Here is a 26,520-nt window from a genome sequence, read left to right as displayed (position 1 = left end):
TTAACATGAACTTTATTATTCGTGTATCAATTGAGCAAAATACATTACATTTATTACTAATTAACAAATTCATTCATTCAGACGTATTTGCAAATACTTTCCAATAGGAACACAAAAAATACGCATATAAAAATAATGATATTCTTTAGGTATTACTTAAGTTAGTATATTTATACAACTAATACTCATACATACTAGAATTAAAAAATAAATTATTGGGCGATTTTTATTTCATCAGTAAAAATCACAAATATATAACCGTATAAAACTGTGCTCGAATATTATGTACAAAATGCAATGCAAAAATAAAATATATATACAAAACATGGCTTTCCTCTCTCTCGCATTCGTATTAGTTCTCTCTCATTCACTCTAAAAACATCAAGAAAAATATCAATATTTCATCAATTATTAAATTTATCGCTAAAATATAAATACTAAAATAATTCGATATGGTTCTAGTAAGCGAGAAATTTATTGTTTCTATTGTATTCGATTTGTTTATCACAAAACACAACCTTGATCATAACGGAAAATATTTAGATTTCGAGGTTATAGAAATTTAATAACATGTTAAACACAGTAAATATGGCCAAAAAACCTGTGATCACTAATCGAATGATTTGAGACTACATTTATCAAGAAAAAAAAGAATGCATATATATAGGCATAAGATTAATTTTCCACAATGGCAAGAATGTTAATTACTTATTAATTTTATATACATATAAATCCTGAAATTTATGTTATTTGCATAAGCTTTTGAAAAATGATAATCAATATTGAAGAATTTCAGTTATAAGAGAAACTGGGTACGGTTGTGCCAGGGTACGGTAGTGGCAGTCTACAAACAGTTAAACTATACTGATTTTGAGATATGGTCCAAAGGGTGAAAGATTATAACACCACTTAATAAGTTCGTAGAATAACATATGAATGATGTAGCTATGTAATCATCCATATGATTTGTAGGAAACAACTTTAAAAAGATATATGTCAGAATTTCATGACAATCGAACGATGAGTTTACAAATTACAGAGGTTCAAGTGACGCTACTTTTGAGTTTTTGAAACCATGAATTCAAAGCAATTTCGTGGGTTGATTTATCATTGATTTTTGATGGGTAAAATACTTGATAAGTGTTATCTGGACTGTTCCAAATCAAGGTAGATGATGGTGAAGAAGTCGTTTGCTGATTATAATCTAGTCCACACAGACACTGACGATGCTGAACACTCTGGGAGGCCAATTGAGGTGGTAACACCGGGAAACCGTTTTGAAAAGGATAATTATGTAAATTATTAACTTTTCAAGCAATCGGTGTTTGATCACACTTCTTGAAATTTGAGATAAATCAAAGGATCCTTCGAAATAGTGGAAAAATTAAAATATTTGTTATTGCTATATTCTTGCAAAAAATATTTTGCATATTTTTTCAGTTATTAACTTCTCGAGTAGTCTTCTAAATAAATTGAAGGAAAAAATAAAATATTATGTTACCATTATATTCTTGCAAACTGCAGTTGCTTGCAGTAATTATCTAATATTTGAAATAAAATAAAAGCACTACGCCAGAAATAATACATTGAAAATTAACATAACGAATATTTACATCAAACTATTTAGAAATTGAAAATGAATGGACACTTGGTAATCCCTTTTAGAGCAAAGCCCTTATTTACAACCGTAGCAAGAGAATAAGACATCGTATTTAAGATAGCATATTTAAAATATCAAAATCAAGTTTCTTCATGGGTCACCTATTTTACGAGAATCAGCACAGCTGCCAAACATATATTACATTTTATCAAAAATGTTGTTCATGAATTGGAATGGTATATTTAAGTTGCAAGATATCATAAAGAGAGAAATTAATTACAAAGAACAGTTTTTGCATCTCACATGAATTAAAAACGCAAAGACATTCAACAAAGTGCAACTATTTTATATTAAATCATGTAAATAATAAAAACAATTATTTGCGCAACGTCACTGCAATACAGTGCAATTTATAAATTAATTAAAATTTCAAAGTCATTATATAAAAGTTTTTTTGAGAATTTTTTCTGGATTTTGAAATGCCGTTTTGGCGCAAAACAAAATATTCAAAATATTGCATTCAATACCTTACCATTACTAAAACGATCAATTCAAAATAAAATGCTTAATATATCAAAAAAGACAAAATATGAATTTCCGCAGAAAAAACGATCAAAGATATGAAAAAATAATAAAATAATCGAAACTTTCGATTACGGGCACTATATATATATAGGGGTAAAGCCGAAACGGTGTGGAAGTATTTCATAACGATCATGCAAAAAAATTAGAAAAAAAGTACTGGTCTTACCATGTTAACCTTTCATTTTTTACTTGATTTTTTTCATTAAGAAACTAAAAAGTATTTTACCATTTCACAATATTAATTAAATGCCCCATCTTTTGTTAAAACTTGTCAATACCCTATATTGCATTTTTTTTAAAATGTGTGCCTCTTAAAGTCGACAGTTTTGAAAACTTTAAATTCATAGATCAATAAAATTCTTGATTCTTGAAAACTTAGGGCAATTAGCAATTCCACCTAGAAATGTTATTTACAAATACGGATTCAAAGCTTAAATAAACAAAATGAATAAAAATTAACCACAATAACTGAAAATTGGTCAAATTTTCACCAAAGCTCTAGGTTGCAATTAAAAGCTCATAATTTTCAAACTACGTAAGATAAAGTTTTTTCTAGTTTTTTACATGATAGTTATAATCAATCACCATGACGTTGAGATCTGGTACACATATCTGTGGCACATAATATTATGCTATAATTGAGATAATTCTGATGATTTTTGAAAATAAAAAAGCGACAAAAACTTGCTTGTTATTAAATGCTAAAAAAAACTAATTAAATCAAAATACTCATATTCTTAAGTTGTGCGAAGTTTAGAATTCATAATTTTCCAGTTCCTTATATAAAAAACTATAATCTCATAATAATTTGCTTTTATAGCAATATAGTTTTTCTCGAATATAGCTAATATTTAAAAAATGCGTTATAATTTATACCATTTCTTCATTTTTCATGAACATTGTATAAATCAAAATCCAAAAATCCAATGAGATAAAGCATTTCATGATATTAAAAAAGTATAGTATAGTATAGAAAAATGAAAGAAAAGTTAATGTCACACTGTTAAAAATCATACAATAATGATAATTATTTCAACTTCCTATCTCCACCAACGTAAATATAATAACTTAGAACGAAATGATAATGTTGACTCACGAATCACAAAAATCACTATAAATACCTGTGGTATCCTGATCTTTTTTCTCACCTTCATCTGTACTAGAGTTTGATTTTCTTGATGAAACATCTTCTAAACCTGTATCTTTACTGATATTAGGACACATTTCTGTAATCTTGAGAATATTTGTAATAACATCCCGTACATCTAAATCAACAGTCCTGGATGTTGATTGTTCTTCTTCGGCCTCATCAGAAGAATTTTGTACTGAATTCGTTTCAGGAGCAGAAACTCGATCCATAATGACTTCATTTCTTCTTTCAAAAGAAGGATGTTTAAGTATTCCTGCACTTGCTACTCGTGGAAAACTGGAACCATTAAATCTAGAATCAGCATATTGTTCAGATGAATATTTATATTGGGAACTGCTGTGAAATTTTCCTGAATGATTTAAATTTTCTTCAAATTGATCAACAGTTTCCAATTCGTCTGGAGATTTACACTGATAGGACCCAGATTTGCTTGTGCTTTCAGATTCTATAGAACTATCATCTTCAGGACTATGTTGCATAGATTGAGATTCGGCATTAAATTCTGATCCAGGTATAAGTTCAAATATATTGCTGGATTCATTATGAAGTACTTCAACATCACTATTAAATTTCACATGCTTCTCAGGTGGTGGATTATCAAGAGGATTTGTAAGTAAAGTCAATTTTTGCAACAAAGAATTTATGTTGCACTTTCTTTGTGACAATATGTCTCTATTTGCAGCTAATTCTTTCTGGATAGCATCCACATCTACCTCATCTACACTTTTCTGAACATAACTTTGTTTTACTGCTAATAAATTTTGGTAGTTGTTCGCTAAATTCTCAAATTTGTTTTCATCCTCCGGCATTTCATTTTCATGAGGTGTATCTGGTACTACTTTAGCTAAGGATTCGAAATCTTCAGGCCTAATACCATATTCTTTTTCATCGCTAACGGTATTAAGATCCCTTTCAAATTCATCATCATCATCTTTTGTTACATCTAACAATCGGGACCGAAGTCTTTGAGTAATCTCATGTAATTCTGTAAACTTTCTCTTTAAAACTCGGCTTAAAGAAGTAGTATTTAAAGTATCATCATCTATTTCCCCTTGGTTAGGATTATGATTTAGTATATCTGTTATTATTGATTGGTTCATAGACGAAACAGCGTCTTCTGGCCTTGGAACAGTTTGGTATGAATAATGCTCATTTATAGTATTATGATAAAAATTAGAATATATATTGGGCGTTACATTTTGTTGATTTTGCTGATATTCGTTGTCACAAGGATTACTTGATAATCTAAAACTGGGCGATCCACTTCCCATATTCGAATTCACATCTGCGTTGTTAGTAGCCACTTGTCCAATATTAATATTATGATCTACTTCAACCTCATGTGCGCTTGTTTCATTTATATCCATGCACTCAGATTGATCAAATCCATATAATTTAGATTTTGCTGTTTCTAGCATTTCCATCATTTTCTCTTTGGATTTTGTTAGTCTAACTAATGTTACCTTGTCATCATTAGAGGAATTGAAACTATGAATAGTATCATTATCACTACAACAAAATGATGAATCATTGATGAATTTATCAAGATTTTCTAATGGGGTGATGCTTATCTGTAAAATAAAAATATTTATGTAATTTATAGAACAATGGTTGTTTCAACTTATTACTAAAATACTTAATGCAATTTAAAACTCAAATTATAAATTTCAATATAATAAAATTTTCAGTTAGAGGTTACTCCAGTTAGAATATTCCAGAAAAATTATATAATCAAATACCTTTATTTGGCCATTGCATCGGTTTCCGACGTCGGTGATATTGAACCAGCCACAAATAGATGGAAGACCAGAAAGCAAAGTGGACAAATCAACAACTGCAAAACCAATAACTACATCTGATACTGGCACTGCATTTAAATCGATATTTGTGTTTGATCCTCTTTTACGCCAAACTTTGAACACCAACTGCTTTGGATCCTGGAACAAACATCTAAACTTAGATCCAAAATTTTATTATAAAAGGCTGGATAAATGCTTGAGTTTAATTAACTATTAGAATATTTTCATTTTGGAAAAAAATATTTGCTTAAGAAATATTGGATATGAAGTTCGGCACCTTTTTAGTTATTCGGCCAAATACCGAATAGTTTAAATAGAACGCGCCGTGTCGCTCAGCAATAGTATTGCTTGTGTTTTATGAGATAAAGGCAACGATAGACCTTCAATTGGAAGTCTTTAGTTTACATAATATGATAAGAGAGAATAAAAGAGAATTCAGCATTGTATATATATATATATATATATATATATATATATATATATATATACAGGGCCGGTCCTGCCTTGAATGCAATGCATGCAAAAAATGCGGGCGCACGCCTTAGGGGGCGCCAAAACGAGATTCAGAAATAAAATTTATAATATATTATTTATATTTTTTTTAAATATTAATATAATAATAAACTTAACTAGAGGTCAGAAAAAGCATATTCAGTTTGCAATGTGATATCAATAGAAACAATTAACCAAATAACTCTGCAAATTTGTAAATTATTGTTCTGCTTATTGTCAATGTACTGTTAAACTTTTTTCTTCGTTTGAAGTTAACGTTGAATCGAAAAAGAAAATATTTAGTGTTCAATCAAATATTTAGTGTTAAATTAATTATTGAGCGTTATTGGTGAAAAATGGCGATCTGATTTAGTTGAAATGGAACTTGAACTTATTAAAGAAATATATACTAACTTTTGTTTTTGTTGTAAATGTTTCACATCTGATGAACTTTGAACGTTGAAGACATGCGTGGTTAGGTTTATGGAGCAAATATGAAAAATGGAAGCAAATTGTACTTAGGAACAAAAATCTTTAAGCTTTTTTTATACACAATTTCATTATTAACTATGCAGAAATAATACAGCTACAAATATAATTTATTTGTTGCAGTACAGTGCATCTTTTACTAATCTTTGGACAATACTTTAAAAATACGTTAAAAGTTCAACTTTAAAACAACAATCTGATACTTTGAATCTGATGGGAAAGTAAAGCTGAATACAATTCGGCCCTAAGGATACCAATAAGGAGAAGTTAACGATGCAATTCTGGATATTGTAAATAATGAAAAAATAAATTAAAATAAAATTTAATTCAAAACATAAAATACGAATGTTATGTTTAAAAATTAAAGACTATTCTCTTTTTGCTCTTTTGGCGTGATTTGCTTTATAAAATAAATCGCATAATAAATAAGTTTCAAAACCCAAATATTAATATTACACAATAAACTTAAAATCAATGTGTTTTATATACTTTTAGATTATATCTAAAATTTTGTGTACTAAAGTATGTGTACAAAAATCCAGAATGATTGAAAATTAATTTAAATTTTTTTTTTAAATTAATTAAAATTTAAAATTTATATAATTTTAATGAAAAATTGATAAAACAGTTGAAATTATTGAGGGGGGGGGGACGCTAGAACTAATCTTGCATGCGGGCGCTGAGGACCCCAGGACCGGCCCTGTATATATATATATATATATATATATATATATACATATACATATAATAAGAAACCATAAAATTTTAAGCAAAACAAAACAATTAGATGTTACAGAAGAACCGCGACATAACCGTTACCAATAAAGTGCTTTTATTTAGCATATTTTTCTTGCCTACATTCCTAGCCTAGAAATATTTAATATATATATTACACTAAAACTATTACTAACTAGTGGTGTATGGCATCATGCTTTAAGGCAAATTGCAGGAACTTCCCGTACCGTAACGAAATGATCGAAGAATATTAAATGTTTTCCAATAGATTTTTATAAATATTGTAACATAGTCTAATATTTATAAGAATTATATAAAATGAATTGCAAAGTTAAAATTATTCGTTTGAAGTATATTAAAACAGAATTGAAATTAAAATCTGAATTATTTTCAATATACAAAAAAAAAATCATGAAAAAAAATTTTTTTATGAAAAAAAAAATACAAACAATTTTTTTTTCAAAAGCAATTATTTTGTTGAAACAACCAGAAACTTCTTTGAATAATTCAAATCGGACGCTTAGTTCTCTCAAAAACTGCCACTTTTTGCACATTTAGCGCTGTATCTTCGAAATGGCTGGACCCGCCTTTGCTAAAAACTAATCACCTCTTCTCCCAATCATTACAAATTGAATGTTTTTTAGATCATTCAAATCGGATACTCCGTTCTCTCAAAAACTATTTCTATTTTCTACACTCTGTTCTTTATCTCCGTAACTGCTGGACCTGCTTTTGCCAAAAACTAATCAGCACATCTCCCTGTCAATAGGAATTTTTGAACTACTCAAATCGGTTGATCCAGGCGCCCAAAAACGTGAACGAAAAAATGCGGACACACGAAACACACACATCCATTTTTTCTGAGGTATGCCCAAATGTTCAGAAACCTTCAAAACGTCGAGAAATGCAAAAATTTTTATTTTCGATTTTGGGCTCATTGCTATAACTACCCTATGGAAAGTTAAAAGACTATTACTAAACACATACCGTTTTAAGTAGATCCACAGGTAAGGCAACATCAAACTTCTGCTTCCAAGTTGGATTACATGTATTGGGAACTACATTAGTTGCTACCACTGGTCCTTCTGGTGCTTGCACCATAGAGCAACTTCTACAAACTATGGCAGGAAACGTTACATACGTACTGGGTGCAATTTCAGTAGTTTTCACTTTAGTTTTGCACTTGCTTCGCTTATGACACTTTTTGGTGGTTGAAGTAATCTGGAGTAAGCATAGTTGAATTCGGATAAAGATTATTACTTTTTTAAATATAGAAATGAATATATTTAGAGTAATAAAAGTTTTGATGACTCTAAACTATGAACTATGAATAAAATTATGAATATATTTAGAGTAAAAATTATGACAGAATTGAAAAATATTAAATCGTTTGATTGAAAATGTAATGGAATAAAGCATTTTCAAAGATTCCATATTATCTAATTTTGTTTTCAAATTTATCATACCAAAATTTTTTTAGAATTATGTGAAAATGAACTAACCACAGCCAAACGCAAAGCTTGTTCCACTTCTATCGATGCCTTAAAACACTCAATAGATTCACTACTTCTTGTTTCATCAACTTCATATACTTCATTTAATTCATTTTCAACAAGACCATCAGCATGATTTTCAGTTACATTATTATCACTTGATCTTTGATTCATTCCGTCATCTGAACCAGCAGCAAAAGCCTGAGGTACATGCTCTAAAGCTCTTTGCAATTCTGCTAAAAGATCTGAAGTCTGTTTCAACCTTGGAGCACTTTCAGCAGAAGATTTTTCAGAACATAGGCCCATTTCAAAATTAGTCAAAAATGAAGAGTTTTGCGGTATATTTTGCATTAGTTGTGAAACAAAAGTTGATAGATTGCCAAAGGAATTAGGCTTCCTCAATGGTATAGCATTAGAACTTTTGGTGTCAGTTATAGATTCCTAAAAAAATGTAACTGATAAGTACAAATCATCATTAGCAACATTAATAATATAATGAACTCAATAAAAATTTTATTGTTAGCAAAATTTTTAATTTCCCGAAGGAAACGTTTCATGTCATTCTGAATCAAATGAGCTCAAATTTAGAAAAAGTAAGTGTATGTGAGTGCATGTTTTTTTTTTTTTTTGTTACAATTTATTTTTGTTAATCAAGACTTTAATGTCTTATTTACAAAAATGTGTGTGCATGTGAGCCGATGTTTTTTAACGATTTTTATTAAACTTTTTTGATGATTCTCAGAAACGGTTAAATCAAACTCAAAAGTTGAAAAGCCGTTTGCTATGTACTTGTTTTAGTTCTCTAGAGTTTACGGAAAACCCGAATCAATTTTGAAAATTCAAGAATTATTCGAAAGATATCACTTGAAAATCAGGTCAAGCCTTTTTTAATATGGCCGTTAAATTTTTTTTTCGACGATTTTGATGAAACTAACTTACTAAAATATTATAGTCCTACAAAAAGTGATTTAACCCTTTCGACTCGGATGCCGTCACTCCGGCGGCAAAATTCATATAAATCTCGGAATTCGCGAGTGGAAAGGGTTAAATATGAAAATGAATTAAAATATTGAATAATCGACCGCGCATTTAGAAAATACTGTGTGCATATATTAAGCAAAAGTTATCGCTTTCAATTAAATCTAAACATTGCGATTTCGAATAGAATTTTCAAACACATTAAAATTAACTGTAAATATTAATATTTGTAATTAGTGTGTAATATTAATAATGTAATTAAAATATTAATTATATTGCACAGACACGATACATTGTACGCTCTAAAATTGTATCTTAAAGGTATTTTAAATTTTAATGAATTGATAATGTTTGACTCATCGCATCACGAAAGTAACTTTAATACTATAATATTTCTCAAACTTTGATGAAATTTCAAAAACTATTTGTCGTAGGGCCGTAACATTTTAGTATATTTTATAAGACCATGATATCTATTGTCAAATATTTATTGCCAAAAAAGATTTCATAAAAATCGGCAATTTTTTTTTCAACAGTAAATTTCAAGAAAATATCCCGGTAGATTTTTAGCTAAAACTAATCAGTATCATTCCCAATCAATATCTTTCGAACAGTTGTTGATTTTTTAAAATCGATTCAGAATTGAGAGCTAAAACGGGAACGAAATTTTTTTCACGTTTCTGCTATTTACAAAGAAACGGCTCAGCCGATCGTCGCACAAAACTGATAAAATATAATCCACATCGAAATACATCGAATAACTTTTAAATTTTTGGTTCAGGCGTTTTTAAGCAAACGTCGATGAAAGTTCTAATTTTGACAAACGCCAAAAAAACGATACTATTTTTTGCAAACTTTGACGAATTTTTAAAATTCTATAAGACAATGGTATTATCGTCAAAAACAAAAAAATCATAAAAATCGTCGACAATTTTTTTTAATTCTTTATTACAAGAAAACGGCACGGCCGATCTTTACGAAAAACTAATCATGACGATTTCCAACATCCCAACCAATATCTTCCGAACGGTTTTTGAATTTTCAAATCGATTCAAAATTGCGGGCTAAAACGTGGACGAAATTTTTTTCACTTTTCTGCTATTTACAAAGGAACAGCTTGGCTGATCCTCGCGACAAAATTAATAAAACCTTGTCCTCATCGAGATACATCAAATGGCTTTTAAAATTTTGAAATCGATCCAGCCGTTTTTGAGAAATCGTCCATTTACGGCAAAAAATCTGTTCACATACACACACACATACTTTTCCCAAATTTAATCTCATTTGATTTAGAATGGCTTGAAACAACAAAAAATAAAATTAGCGAATCGGATTTTTTGATGAAAACATAAACTTATCCTTCGGGAAGTTAAAAAACGATCACAATTTTGACTTACATGAAGTTGCAAAACGGCTAAACAAAAATAGTTGTTTCAAAAACAAATATTTTGATAAAATGCAAAATAAGTAATTATTACAGATCCTTCTCTGCTCATTTTGAGAAATGGTAACAAACTTTAAGCAGTCAATAAAGCCATTCAATTATTTTATTTTTAATGGGTATCATAAAAATATCTGTTATTCAATTTTATTTTTAGTAACAAAAAAGAAATTTACTCACTGATTCCTCTAGAACAGTTGGCATATTAGCATCAGTTGTTGTTTGGGTATATACTGTATTATAATTTTTTTGATTTACTTCCTCATTTGTAGATGATGATTGAGGAAACTCGGAGTTAATGTCAGATATACTAGTAGCAAACTGCCTAACTACTATAGGTGACGTGTTTACACCTGCGAAGATGAAAGTCAAATATATTAAATAATGATAGTATAAAATTATATAACAATTAAATTAAAGCTTTGATGCTATGTACTATAAAAATTGAAGGCTCGAATACCACTAACTATTATTGACAAAAGTCTAAGAAAACTAAAAGTATGATCTAAATCATTTAGTTGATTTTGACAGTAATGTAAATAACTATTATATATTATGAATTTTACATATAAATTTAATTTGTAGATTTATTTGATAATTGAAAAATGAAAATTAAGATAGCAAAAACAAATTTAAATGTGTGAATCTTATAATATGTATGGGCTATATAAATATTCATTTTCCTAAACCAAAAGATATTGTACCAAACTTATTTCCACTAATAATATACATTAAAAAATTCATATATTTGATTTCAATTGAGAGTAATTCTGTTTTCTTAATAAATTTAACTGAAATTTTATACAGTAAAAAAATGCATTTTATTAAAAAAAGAATAAGCATTGAAGAATCTGTAGAATCAATTACCTATAGTGCAACTTAAAACTTTAGAATGTTTCTTCTCATGCTTAGAAGATTTTTTGTTAGATTTCGAATGATGCTTTTGATGAGGCGAATTTAGAGGATCATCTAACATTTGAACAATATCTGGTTTTAAATTTCTAGACGTTCTTAATTCTTCTAGTTGCTTTTCTGTACCAATGGCTAATAAAGCTTGAATTTCTCCAGAAACCGTACCAGATATTGGTGATAGTAGGGGTATCCATCCATCCACAGAAATAACAGGTAACTGAAAAACAATAATATAAAGTTACACTGAGTCTATAATCTTTTTCCAAATCGAAAAATTAAATTTTTATTTGTCAACTATGCAACTACAGCCCAACTGATCAACGCAATCTATTGAAAACAGAATGAATAATAACTATCTTTAAAAGATCTTTTGCATTTTTAAGGTTATGCAAGCACTCGTAAAATAAAAGAGGCAAATATCATAATCACAAAAATACTCCTTCAATTAAAAACATCTGCTCTTTTGGGTTAAAAAATAACTTTTCTTTCATAAATAACAAAGTCTATGTAATAACAATTAATAATAAAAAGCATCTAAAATAGTACCTTGACTTTCTCCAAATATCGTACCATATTAGCATCATGGTACGCCACAAAGAATGCATGTAAAGGCAGGCTAGCTACTCCCACCAATTTTTGTGCGGGGCCTGGTCCTTTCAACCAAATTTCTATAATCAGATGTCCACTGTGACATCTTTCCATTAATGCTTTATTACAAAGTAATGGAAAAGTCTACAAAAAAAAGTATTCCAAAATATTATAAGAAAAAATTGAGAAAAAAAGAAACATAAAAAGCAATATAAATGAAGCTATAAACGCAGTTTTACCTCTAAATATTGAAAATATTTTCCATCACACATTATGTTTTTACTTGAACCACCAGTTCCAGGACACAGGCCACGATTTACAAGACAATAAGATTGTGGTAATAATTGAGGTTCTAAACCTCGTGCTTCATTGACAAACAGCAAACCATGTAGTAATGTAGACTAAAAAAAAACAAAATAGATGCATTATTTAATTTAACCTTTTTATATTGCTCTAATAGAAACATATCTATATATACAGTAGAAAATAGATTAACCGGACTAATTCAATAGGCATTCAGGTAATAAAAAATCAGGATAACCAAATGTATGAAGAATTTTGTTATGTGTTTACTAAAAATAACAAATACATAGATAGATATTAACAAAAATCAATGTTTATTAAGAAATCAACACTTACGTACGTACATACATATTTTCTTCCAATTAAACTAAGCATTAATCATGAAATAAAATAGTTGTATTGGTACGTATGTATGAATAATTTGTTTACAAAATGCATTAGGTAATTTGCATTTGGTAATCATGAAATAAGTAGGTAATAAGTTTAATGGTTTATATAAAATAAAATCGACTTGCTGGTATGTACATATATATCAATCGAGATTGATAGTCCAGAAAATCGCAAATTCGTATAACTGAGTGCCAGATAAATGTGTTTTTACTGTATATATTAGGGTGGTCCTTAAAATGGTCATTTCCGAATTTCCCTGCTCCCAGGGGCTCAAATGGTTCCAAATAGATAAAAAACAATTCTCTGAAAGTTTTAGCTCTTAATATTAACTTTTAGATAGAGCGCAATTCAATCTAAGTTTTGTGTGGAAATAGCATGAAAAATTTTTCAAAAATTTTAAAAATGTTTTTTAGATGTAACTTAGCGAACAAATGAATAAATAAAACTCATTCATTTGTCGCTAAGTTATACCTAAAACATTTTTTTTTAATTTTCGAAAATTTTTTCATGCTCTTTCCATACGAACTTTGATTGAATTGCGCTCTATCTAAACGTTAATATTAAGAGCTAAAACTTTCAGAGAATTGTTTTTTATCAATTTGGAACCATTTGAGCCCCTGGGAGCAAGGAAATTCGAAAATGACCATTTTAAGGACCACCCTAGTATATATATATATATATATATATATATATATATATATATATATATATATATTAGGGTGATCCTTAATATGGTCATTTTTGAATTTCCTTGCTCCCAGGGGCTCAAATGGTTCCAAATTGATGAACAATTCTCTGAAAGTTTTAGCTCTTAATAACGTTTAGATAGAGCGCAATTCAATCAAACTTCGTATGGAAAGAGCATGAAAAAAATTTTGAAAATTAAAAAAAATGTTTTAGGTATAACTTAGCGACAAATGAATGAGTTTTATTCATTCATTTGTGTGCTAAATTACATCTAAAAAACATTTTTAAAATTTTTGAAAATTTTTCCATGCTATTTCCATACAAAACTTTGATTGAATTGTGCTCTATCTAAACGTTATTAAGAGCTAAAACTTTCAGAGAATTGTTCATCAATTTGGAACCATTTGAGCCCCTGGGAGCAAGGAAATTCGAAAATGACCATTTTAAGGACCACCCTAATATATATATATATATATATATATATATATATATATATATAAATACATAAATCAAATTGAATAGGATAAATCCACATTGATTACAATAAGGATATTAAATCTCACATCTTCTTCATTCCTTGATTCCACATCAGCATCGGCAACTTTTCCTCGATCTTTTCTAAAATAAGAAGATCTTTTAATAAAAGACTTTCTAGTTAAAATATTCTTCTTCTCATTTTGATCTTTTTCACAAACAATGTCCTTCCCGCCTCTTAAGTCTGTATTTACAAATTTTCCATCATCAGAATCTGTTAAAATCTCATTTCCCTGAAAAAATTACAAATATTAAAATAATAATCAAAGCATAATTTTAAAGAACTATTTATTAGCAAAAAATATAATTATAAAAGTTAACCTCATAGATAAACCTAAAAAAATTAAATATAAATAAATACCTTCTGTTGCTCCTTCAATATTGTTTGATCTAAATAACATCCTGCAACTTTAGTATTTTGTGATTGTTTAACAATAGTTTTCTTAATAGTTGGCCTTTTCAGTTCTTGGTAAGTAACTTTATTTTCATTATATTTTCTAATGGGCTTCATAATATGTGCATCATATACTTGCTGTTGCGTTTTTTGCAGGAAAGGTTTATTAGTATAAAAATCTCGACAAACTGTGCAACGTTCTTGAGGCAGGGCTTGTTGTTGCTTGAACATTGCACAATTACGATGGTTAATACAGTCCAAAGTACGGTTTTGATTGTCTAGAAATTGACCATTGAATGTTGTTGATGCTATCTCTTCTTCATTACATTCACTGTTTGTTAATGTACTCGGAATGCTTATGTTTTCTTGATTTGCAGCAAATGATTCTATAATAATATAATATTGCAATGCATATGTGAAAAAATCTTCAATCTTGGTTAAAAGAGTCATTAGGTAACAATGATATGGTACATGTAGGTTATACTTTTTATAAATAACAATCATTAAACATAAGTAACTATAAGTTTTAATAAACAACTTTGAACATAGTTCTAGCAACAGAGATGACAAGATTTGTGAATCACATGAATACGTAATAATTAAGGGCAATGGTAAATGCAGTATAAGTACCTAAAAAGTGTTTTCCAAAATGTAATAATCCAGACCCCAGTTCAACTTTAACAGTTAAATGTCCAGCCAAAATACCTCCAAATCCAATTACATCAGAAAAGACATTTTCACTATCAGTTTTCTCTGGCAACTTATGGCTGCTACCACTGCTTTTCATATTCACATCCTTATCAAGTTTTTCATTTTGACTTGTAATTATTGGACACTTTCTAGTGCTGTGTAATTTAGGCGAGGATACAATTTCGTTGAGAGTAATTCGGCATTGTCCAAGATGTTTGGCCTGTCTTTGTGATACTTTACGATAATAAACATTAAACACTATTGCTGGATTAGGGACATTAGACATTATTGCAGACAGAGGTACTTTATGGACAGATTGCCGATTGAATGGAACATCTAAAATAAAAATGTCAATAATGTAAATATTATTGATGATTATATTTATTTATTTTATGAATGTTATGTTAAATAAAATAATTTAAATATTGTTCATCATTTAATAAATGATGATTTAAATGAATAATAATTTAATAAATAATGATTTATTAAATGAAGTTTAAACTCTTCATTACTGTTGGAAGTTAGACAGCTAAAGGTTGTCTAATCATTAAAACATTTAAAGAGCAGTTTTAGCAATTGATCTGGCGGCGCCTCACATAAAATGTTATTCACAAAAACTTATTAGTCAAAGATGTCAATTTTTGTGCTTATTTGAATATAGGAAATAACTGTTAAAATTGTGAATAAAAATTAGTATTTACTTATTTACAACAAAAAGTTTAAACCAAATGTTTAAAAATAAGAGTTGAGAAAAATGATATGTTTTATAATTTTTCTGAGCTTCAAATAAAACCAATTAACAAGTAAAGAATAATTATAAAAAAATAATTTTGAACTACAAAGTCTTTTTCTCATATGACAAAACTATAACTGATGTAAGTTTTCGGTGGTGGTGGTAAGCACCGCCAGATAAAGCTTAATGTACCATTTTTTTTGCATGAAATCCAGGCCGGACTAGAATGTGTGTGAGAGCGCGGGGGGGGGGGGGGGGTTGTTTGGTGAGCTAATAACTCATATGGACATATTTTCGGTTCAAATTTTCTAGTTAAAATATATTTAAAAAATAAAAGCAATCAAACTATTTATTAAAATCCAGGACAATCCGGGTCACAAAACACCTAAAACCGAGACAATCAGGACTGTCCCGGCCAATCCGGAAAATATGGCCACCTTACTTAATGTAGTAATTGATATTAAAGCATGATTTTTTGTTTAAACAATAAATATGAACATTTACAATTTTTCAATCAATATATTAAGTATTATCACTTGAATTTCATTACCTTGACCATCTTTACTTTTTGCACAGATTCTTATGCGACTAATATTTGATGCATTATCCTGCTGCTTTCCCAGAGAAGGCATAGCATATTCCACAAAAAATGTTACTTGAGAAGATATAGTTACCAGCGGCAAATTTTCTAAACCAAGAACAATGCGTAAGCCTGCTCTCGTTAAAGTCAAAGTTTGAACTGTTACTCGCACACTATCAACATGATTAATTAATCTATCAACAACTGCAATTTTAGGTTTCATAATATTAGCCTCAGGAATAATTTTATCCAATTTAGGAATTGTGTTTGACTCCATTGCATTTTGTTTTCGAAGTTTAGTTATTTTAGAAATTTCTTCAATATATTTTGAAATACTGCTGTCCTTTTGTGTGTTATATGAAATACTGTCAAGTTTAGAACTAATATTTGTTGGGCATTGAGTCCATGAACTATTCTTAGTTAAACAATGCTCAGCATCAGCCAATGCAATCAAGCTACTTGCTGGTGATAAATTTCTTATATCTTTCAATGCTTGTTTTTGTAAATCAACACTCATATCTTCTCCATGCAAAAACTTTAATACATTTTCTCGACTAGAGATTGCTATGTCTATTGAATTATTTGAAGCTATGTCATCATCATTAGATCTTTTGCTGTATTTTTTGGGCAAACCTGAACATTTTTCTATATGCCTTGTATCATTATTGATTGTAGGAAATTCTTGTAATTTAGATCTTCTAGAGGTTATGGGTTCATATTCAGTTATTCTACTGGAATTTGGGGGTGTAATGTCATCTTTGAAATTAATTTGAAAATTAATGTGTAACTCTCCAACTATGATTCCATCATCATTTGTTATATTGCAAACACTTGCGGCTTGATTTTGTGCTAGTTTGGTTTGACATAAATCATGAGGTATTTGTACTTGGGCACTTCCTAATTTCAAATTTGATATAGCTGTGACGAGTTCAACCTTTACCAATTCACATTGGGCTAGGTACGAATAAAACAAATTTAAGCTTGTGCATATATTGTATACGAAATTTATAGGGCATATAGGTTTTTTACTTTCTTGTTTATGTACTTTAATAGGTCTGAAACAAAAAGAAAAATTATTAAATGTCTTTACAATAAATTTTATCTTCAAAACGATTTGTACCCTAAATTTTGAATATTTTTATTACTTTCACCCCACCATTGCAATTGCACCAAAACAGCAGTCGGTGCCCTGAACAAAACGATTTCACTTATTTTAAAAATTAATACACCTCTCACATTTCCTATTACTTGTGGAGGAAGAGAATAAGTATCATTTGTCATCAAGTTAATTGCCATAACTCCATTGCTTCAACATATTAAAATTATATATACATATATAAATTATAATGTGTAAATTGCTTTCTGTCAAAGCAGCTCATAAACAACATTGTCATATGATATAGTATTGCCAGATGTGATGTATATAAACGATTGTATTGCCAGATGTGACGTATATAAACGATTCACCGACCACGCGACAGAAAGTCGCAAAATTGTATTTAACGTGTAATTTCAGTAGCATTGGAAAACATGGAAGTTTTCTTGAATATAGTTTCTCATGAATTTATAAAATTAATTATTATAGAATAGCTGAATTTCATTCGTATAATAATTTATCAAAATCATTACACACTCATACTCTTCTTTTATCTATGCATGTAGTGCATGTAGTTCCATATGGAACACTAAAATTTATATTTATATGTTACATAAAAGACACAAATAACAATAAATTACAGAATTAAATGCTCCTAAGAGTCCTAATTTAAATATTTATAGTTAAGCAAATTCTTATCAATCAAAATTGTAGTATATCAAAAATAATGTATACTTGATGTATATTTGATAAAAAGAAAGGATAATTTTATAGTTAACTCCGAATGTAAAAGTTTATATATTAAAGTACATGAAAAGTATGTGTACTTTGTCTTTTAAAATATATGGACATGTAATGTTTTTTGCACTTTTAACAGAAAAGACAGTAAATGGACAGTAATACTTGTAAACTTATATTTATGAAAAGACAAGTTTCAAAAGATCACATCGTGCAACTCCTAACGTAGGTAAATGAAACTTGCTGACCTTTCCAATAGTTGCGCCCTAGTGAAAGCAAAAGTATAGTAAACAAAACGAAAAAAGCGAGTTTCAAATTAAAATTATATAAAATATCAATCAAATATACAATATTTATATTGTGAATTGTAAAAATGAAAATTTAATGTGTTTTTTATGCGTCTCATTTGATGTTTTGCTTATGTGTCAAATTTGTGTTAAAAAGTATTTTTGACGTTTAATTCGAGTATAAATATTCAAACTTTAGCGCTCTTTATTCATAATGGGTAAGTGATAAGATAAGATTCGATTATAAATCATTATAAATATCTACCTGGATTGAAAAACAGGTGTGGTGATTTACGCCTTCTCTTTCTAACGTCACTGAGATTTTGAAGCAAGAGAGAGACGTCGATATTCACATTAGATTCCGTTATAGTGTTCCCATGTTTGTTTTCGTGTGAAATTTGTGAATGATAATTTTAATTTATTAGAAATGTCAAGAAATTTGAATCGGTTATATAAATAAAAGATGATTATTATTTTAAGTATTCAGAGAAATTTTTTATATAGAATGTTCCTTATTTTCATTTAGAAAGTTTATACCAGTTTATACCAATTGTGTTGACAATCACAATTAGTTCAATTAAGTGCAATCAACTAAAATGAGTCACCAATAAAAGCTAAATGAAAGTCTAATTTGGATTTGTCTAATTACTACCTTGGATATTGCATAGACAAATGTTTCAAAATATTTTTTCTATTAAAAATTATTGCTCTATAAGTTTTTTCATTAATTAATATGGAATCTAGACGACGTAGTCCATTGACTGTACAAGAAGAAATTTTATTAGAAACAAATTTTGATGATGAGTCAGGCTCACCCCGGACTCGTGAAAATAAAGTGTATAGATTAAGAAATAGTGATCTTTCCTTGGATAGATATTCAGACGGCTCTCTAAGGAGAGGTCAGTTAGGAGGCAGGAAAAATCCTGGTATGTTAACTAGATATATATGTAAAAAATAGTTCGTTATACACTGCACAGAACTTATCGACTTAAATGCTCATAGTAACAAATGATTCCTCTTAAACTTAATATATTTATATCGTGTTATTGCTTGAAAAAACTTTTTGCTTATTTTTGCAAATTTTACAGGTTCCTGTTGCCAAGCATGTCTTACCAGAATCCCATATGCTACTCTGATAGCCACAGTAATGTGCCTTTTAGGTGTGGGAGTCTTTTGTGGCACAATGTATCGTGGGGCGACTTTAGCAGTATTAATGGCTGATCAAGTATTTCATCAAAGACTTATGTGGTTTGTAAAATGTCACTATTAATAGCTGAATTGCCATTAGTATCTGAAAATATGTCTCTATATTACAAATGTGGTATTTCCTTTCTAAATTTTAAATAAGTTTACTTACATTTTTTAGGCTGGAAGCAGTACAGATGGTATTCGTAGTATTAGGTGCTTCTATGGCAGCTTTAGGTTTTATTATATTATTTGTTGGATTTTTGGCAACGGGTGCTACAAGGCACAAAGTTTACAGAGCATGGGGCTCAAGAGTTGGTGGCAGGATATCTTGTGCTGTGGTAAGATTATTTAATGATTTCATATATTACATTATATATTAATAATTATAGTTTAACATCATAAAAAATATTCAAAATACTATTTAAAAAAATGCCATTAAATGATTAAGTCTTGTAACGTACATACCAGATTTATCAAATTACTTTATTGTGAGAGATTCAAATATTTTATTGTAATTAAAATTGATCGATTTTCTTTTTCTATGCACTTTAGTAATTTAAATTTGATTGCAGTTTATGGGAGTAACCTATATATTACAATTAGCTTGGATACTTATGTTTGGTTTCCTAGTTATAGTCACCTTTATCTTCACTATGTTCTGGCATATGTGTTATAATTATTCAACACAAATAAGAGAATGCATTGATTTAACACAGTTTGGTAAGTCATATCAAATTTGGTTCCACTAATAAGAAATGAATATTTTATTAACTATAATTACCTGTTTAGATTTTATGTTCCCGAATGGAACTAGGGTAGAGGATATGAAAGTATGTGGTCCAACTGAAATTAAATTATTTTGCAAAGATTCTGTAGAGAAGGCAGAAATGATGTTTATATTAGCGACAGCAGCTTGTATGCTTGTTATTTTAAGCCTGGTAAGTTGAGAAACAATGTTAATAACATGAAATTATTATAATATATATAAAAAAATATACATAAGTTAATTAATCGTAAAATATCAAATAACTATAATTTTCTTACTTTTCTAATAGATACATTATTTAATGTGCTTGTCTGCTAACTATGCACATATTCGAGATCATGAAAAGTTTCAAGAACTCCAGGAATTGCATTGTTTAAATGACCCAGATTACTTGAGCACAGCTGCCTCCAAAGACAGATTCTAGGATACGTCAAGGGAGATCTTTACCAGTCGCTTGTTTTGACTTGATGTTATCAACCTAATTTGGTAATAATATTTTTAGGTTTTTAATTTTACAATTTATGGACAATTACAACAAAGACAATATTAATCAAAATATTGCTAACTCTTACATAAATAATATAATGCTAAAACATGTTTTTTACTTTAACTCTGAATTCTTTACAAAAAATTCATAATTGGAAGAGAAAGTTTTTTTCTTATTTTTTTTCTCAGTTTTTATGTACAATTAAAATTAATTACGGAGGTGCTCTTAAGTTTAATTAAACAATATATTTTCAAAATTTATTAATCTAATTGGATTCAAAACAGAAATTCTTTCTTGACTTTCCAATGATATTCCAATCAAATTAATTTATATAATTTTTTACAAATTTTATCGAAGGATTTGTCTTATAGTTTTGAAGCAATAATTGATGATTATAATTAAAATAAGTTTCCATATTATTTACTCACAGATGTCCATCAAATAGCTGGAGTTGATAATACTGCATGAATTTTATCATTTTTGCTACATATGAAAAGACTGCAACTCTCAGCACTGTCAATAGAAGTACGTTATGATAAGAAGTATTCTAATTATTAGTAAGACATAACAATACCTGGAGTATATTTTTTTATTTTTATATGTTTATGACTTTATTGAAGACATAAATTAGAGAATTGCTAAATCAAAGATCATTTTTTATTAACTTATTATTTTTGACTATTGAGAAGTTCTTTATATTAGTTATGAATTAGGTGAATCTTTATTATATAAGATGATTTTATTAATAATACGCAACTAATACAAATCAAACAAACATTCCATTTATCAGTATCATTAGAGATGATAAATTCACCTGAAATGCCGTCCAAGTAGTATGAATTGTCATTTTTATTATTTTCAGATACATAATGAAAAAAATTGTAGTTTGTTTTGAAATGTAATTTAATATTATATTTATTAGTGAAAATAAATAGTAGTAATATATTTTTGAGAAGTGCAGCTTATACTCTTCCATGAGTACTGAAATAATTCCTATTTTGATATTTATGTTGTTTTAACACAATTATATTTAATTTTCGAAAACATTTAAAACAAACTAAAATTGTGTATATACAAATTTGTAAACATATACATATTTATCATATCATGTCATTCCTCCTAGCATTAACAATCGACGAGATCTCCCTTGCATCTAGTAAAATAATATCTAGCTACTAACTTGTTGCTTTGTAAATATATATGTATGAATATTTTTCATATATGCTTTTTTATTGAAGAGAGCTAATACAAATGTATGTTCAAAATTGGGAACAAATTATACCCATGTTTTAGTTTTAAACACCATAAAAATTATCATTAAAGTCTTAGTTCTGGCAACTATTTATTTGAAGGCTCATATATATATATATATATATATATATATATATATATATATATATATATATATATATATGGCTTATATTTATAGGTCCTATATTTATATTGCACATAAATATGATGAGATATTCAACAAATAGAACAACTTTCTTATACATTTTTAGAAATTTATCTATGCCAAAAAATTGTGGGATTTTTTTTCACATGAAATTATAAAAATAAGATTTTATAATTCATTTACATATTTGTAATCAAAATTACGTTAAATTTTAATAATTATTAAATTTTGATAAAATAAAAATCATATCCAAACATGCAAGATAATATTCTGGTTTGCTATGAAATACTTTAGCAAGTTACTTAAAATTATACATTATTATATATTATATTTATTTTATTTTGTGCAATACATTTTTATAGACTGTTAGAACCCTCCACATTTATTTAATATATTGATATAGAAATATTACTTCATAATACAATTATTATATTTAGCGCTATTTTGTAACTAATGCTCAATCATGTACAGGCTTTATATGTTTGTACTGAATTTTATATAAAATGGTAATATGGATAAATAATATAATTATAGATGTATTATATTAAATGAGTGTGCACAATTTTGAAAACTGAAATTGTAAGCGGTTTCTTCCAAGTTATAAATATTTATAATAAGTGTGAGTGAAAAGTGATCCTTTGATATAAATGCTTCATTTATGTTAAACAAAATTTTTATTCATAATTGATTTGTTTAAAGAATGATGAAGATGATGATATTTCATCATTAATTTCATATTGCCAAGCATTGTCTTAAAAAATTCATTAGCAAAATTTTTTTGAAGAGTTAAGATAAGTATAAGAAACATACTTCATTATGAAGAGCACAAGACAACTTAGTATTGAATTTTAATTTAAAGAATGAAGACAATAAAAAGTATTAAGTTATTTAACATTCAATGACTTGTTAATTATAAGAAAATAGTATGATTATATATGAAAACTGATTTGGTTATTAATAGCTTTAAGATAGTATTTAATGCACTTTTTGTATTATTATAATAGCTCATTTATTATGTTTCTATTGAAAAATATCAAACGAATTTTATAAATAATTCGTTTTATTTATAATAGTACGTTTATTTTAAGACTTGTTGAATTAGTATCATCTTTGCCAATTGGCCGAAATTCGATGCATATTGATGCAATTTAAAGTACTTGAATATTGATGCAATTTATAAGTACATTAAAATTGTATGTATTTGACGTGTCATTATCTAGAGTTGTTTTTTCTACTTTATACTTCTTTTCTTTTTTAAAATAATGCATTCCTTTTATTCGATTCCATTATTTCGATCCTAATTCGCGACAAGTTTTTTTTGCAATATAGTTTTACTTTGTTTAAATTAAAAAAATGTGTAGATGGTGTTCTTACGAAATAAATTAAATTAATTACGAACTAATTGAATTACGAATTTACAAAAATAAAATATATAAAAAATGCATATTTTAATAGTTTTTTTTTGTAATTTTTAAGATTGTACAAGAGCATTTAATTGCATATTAGTGCATCAATTAAATGAAATATCAATGTTTTTTTTAAATCCTACTATAAATGAAAAAGTTTTCTAATAAATATTTACTTTGAGTTCTTCCGAAGTTAATTAAATATTTGAATCTTATTGATTTCTAGGTATAAAATTTAGTAAATAAAAGTCATTGTGAATCGAATGAGACCAAATTTGGAAAAAGCATGTAAGTGTATGTGATATGAGCTTTTGATATTTCGTCAACGTTTTCTCAAACGGCTGGACCGATTTCAAAAATTCAAAAGCCATTCGATGTAGCTCGATTCTTATCAAGCTAGAAGTTTGTCAGTGCGACGATCGGTCATGCCATTTCTTTGTAATTGTCAGAAAAGTGTAAAATTTTTTGTACACGTTTTAGATCACAATCTTGAATCGATTATAAAAATACCAAAAACTTTTCGATAGATATTACTTGAGAGTCGCGCTGATTAGCTTTTGGTAGAGTTTTTTGTAATTTAATGTTGATTTTTTTGACAATTTTGATAAAACTTCAGATAACTATAGATTTTGTAGTCTGAAAGAACATACTAAAAGATTATGACTCTACAATAAGCCGTTAAATTATAAAAAATCATCAAAATTCTGAATTTCGCCGTGCGCTTACACGATTCTGATTAGAACCTATGCCGAGTAAACACGCACGTTTTGTCTTTCGTAGATATCTACTGATTGCAGTTGATGCCCACACTCGAATAAAACATTTTTAGAACAAAAATATAAGAAACGAAATTTATTAAACAAATTAATTTATTTTATACAATTACGGATACTATAAGTATACGCATTGATTAATTTTAATTTTTAGTAAAATCAAAAATATTATTTTGGAAATAAAAAGTTGAATATTTTACCTAAATGGTTGAATCCATATGTTTATACCAATAAACCTATAAGATTTGAATAGAAAACTCGGAAAAATTCAAAGTAAAATGCAAATGCAAATATTCATGCAACTTGCCCTAAGGCAAAATGCTACTGACAACTGGTTAATTTTATCCATCTGATATTATATTGGAAATATGAATATTTCATATTGAAAATGTTGTCTAAGATTGGTAACAGCTCCATAAAAACTTTCATAGAAGTAAATAACCAATGAAACATATTTAAAAAAAGCATGTCACAAGACAAAAAATAATATCGACCGATCAAGTAATCAATATAAAACAATTGATAGTATGTAAATGCTCATGAAATGAATAAACAAAGTATATTATTCGCTCATGAATAAAGTTGAAAGTAAAGATATTGCAATTAGCAAAAGTATATTGACTTTTATTCGTATTGTTATACATAAATAATCATGATAGGTGAGTTTTTAATTTATTTTCTTAATTATAAAAACATGTAAGGATGAACGCGTTTTACAGTAACTCTATTTGACATTTATATTTAAGTTTGTCGACTAATAATAAAAAAACAATAAAAGTCAATCGGGTTCAATGTAATATTTTGTTTATGAATACGTAACAACAAAGTATATTAACAAATATTTTATTAATTTTCCCAAGGAAGTTTGTTTTCGCGAAAAAATCTATTTGCCAATTTTATGTTTTCTCGACGATTCGAGTCATTCTGAATCGAATGAGACAAAATTCGTTAAAAGTAGATGTGTGTATATGGAAGTCGATTTTTTTTTTCTTTTTTCGACGTTTTCTCCAAAATGACTAAAAAGATTTCCAAAATTTAAAAGCCATTCAATGCATTTGATTTGATCAAAAATTCGATAGACTTATTGATCTACTTGCGCGATCGGCCAAGCCGTTTCTTTGTAATTGGCAGAAAAGTGTAAAATTTTTCATTCGGGTTTAGCTCACAATCTTGAATCAATTTTCAAATTTAAATTTTAAAATATGTCGAAAGCTCGAAAAATAGTTGAGAATTGCGTTGATTTGATTTGGTCAAGATTGGCCGCGTCATTTCTTTACAATTAATTTATTATGTATTTATAAGTATTATATATTTATATTATAATTTAATATTATATTTCTAATTATTTTTTTGTTGAATAACCCTAAAATGGGTGAAAAATATATTGAAGAAATTAATTTAACTTATACAATTACAAATTTATAATTTTATTTATTTATCTATAAGTATGTTTCAAAAAAATCTATTTTACTTCGTTTTTAATGAACGTAAAAATTTGAATATTTTATCTAAATAGCTGATTCTAATTCTTGTCGATAAAGTAGATTATTTACACGTTTCGTGAAGTTAATCCTTTTCAAGTATTATAAAATTACCAGCATGAAGCTACAATATATATGAATACACATATATATATTATTCATTGTTTGTAGTAAATCCGATTTACTAATATTGTGTTTTCTCGACGTTTGAAGTCATTCTGAATAAGTGAGCCAAAATTTAAACTTCAGACAATTTCTCAAAAACGCCTTGTAATAAAATTAGACAAGGATTCATGATGATTAGTTTTCAAAAGATCTAAAAAATTAAG

The 26,520-nt window shown here is 27.9% G+C and overlaps 4 protein-coding genes across 7 annotated transcripts in view; 1 reads left to right on the top strand and 3 right to left on the bottom strand.

Moving 5' to 3' along the window:
* Nucleotides 1-278: 278 nt before the first annotated feature.
* On the bottom strand, nt 279-16,671 carry LOC113385418. Of its 2 annotated transcripts, XM_026623266.1 has the most exons (13): nt 16,544-16,671; nt 15,201-15,596; nt 14,538-14,956; nt 14,206-14,409; nt 12,502-12,663; nt 12,221-12,406; nt 11,630-11,891; nt 10,943-11,115; nt 8,353-8,784; nt 7,838-8,071; nt 5,075-5,272; nt 3,307-4,906; nt 279-372 (listed from the first exon to the last, which is right to left on the bottom strand). In XM_026623266.1, exons 1-13 carry the CDS (start codon nt 16,623-16,625, stop codon nt 368-370), a joined length of 4,353 nt encoding a protein of 1,450 aa, XP_026479051.1. In that variant the 5' UTR covers nt 16,626-16,671; the 3' UTR covers nt 279-367. The 2 variants fall into 2 exon arrangements, with proteins under 2 accessions (XP_026479051.1, XP_026479049.1); XM_026623264.1 differs by lacking the exon at nt 279-372 and having other exon boundaries at nt 3,236-4,906.
* On the bottom strand, nt 16,664-17,876 carry LOC113385620. The gene is made up of 3 exons (XM_026623468.1): nt 17,694-17,876; nt 16,740-17,628; nt 16,664-16,681 (listed from the first exon to the last, which is right to left on the bottom strand). The coding sequence occupies exons 1-3, from the start codon at nt 17,867-17,869 to the stop codon at nt 16,664-16,666; spliced, it is 1,083 nt and encodes a 360-aa protein (XP_026479253.1). The 5' UTR covers nt 17,870-17,876.
* An 877-nt stretch (nt 17,877-18,753) lies between these two features.
* On the top strand, nt 18,754-21,768 carry LOC113384973 (neuronal membrane glycoprotein M6-b-like). Of its 3 annotated transcripts, XM_026622754.1 has the most exons (7): nt 19,326-19,620; nt 19,783-19,942; nt 20,061-20,220; nt 20,455-20,602; nt 20,672-20,820; nt 20,938-21,134; nt 21,566-21,768. In XM_026622754.1, the coding sequence occupies exons 1-6, from the start codon at nt 19,428-19,430 to the stop codon at nt 21,070-21,072; spliced, it is 945 nt and encodes a 314-aa protein (XP_026478539.1). In that variant the 5' UTR covers nt 19,326-19,427; the 3' UTR covers nt 21,073-21,134; nt 21,566-21,768. The 3 variants fall into 3 exon arrangements, with proteins under 3 accessions (XP_026478542.1, XP_026478539.1, XP_026478540.1); XM_026622757.1 differs by lacking the exons at nt 19,326-19,620; nt 21,566-21,768 and adding an exon at nt 18,754-18,912 and having other exon boundaries at nt 20,938-21,078; XM_026622755.1 differs by lacking the exon at nt 21,566-21,768 and having other exon boundaries at nt 19,428-19,593; nt 20,938-21,078.
* Nucleotides 21,029-26,520, bottom strand: part of LOC113384971 — a 75,869-nt gene continuing 70,377 nt past the window's right edge. The window contains exons 7-8 of the transcript XR_003367956.1: nt 21,564-21,648; nt 21,029-21,126 (exon numbers count right to left, since the gene is read on the bottom strand). The gene's annotated coding sequence lies outside the window, so the exon portion shown is untranslated. The remainder of the gene's footprint in view (nt 21,127-21,563; nt 21,649-26,520) is intronic.

This window comes from Ctenocephalides felis, unplaced genomic scaffold, assembly GCF_003426905.1.
Source record: "Ctenocephalides felis isolate EL2017-DRISC unplaced genomic scaffold, ASM342690v1 CF-g0.4_SCAFFOLD_03571, whole genome shotgun sequence".
NCBI lineage: Eukaryota > Metazoa > Arthropoda > Insecta > Siphonaptera > Pulicidae > Ctenocephalides > Ctenocephalides felis.
Note: the sequence above shows the minus strand (reverse complement) of the source record. Positions and strands in the feature narration are given on the sequence as shown.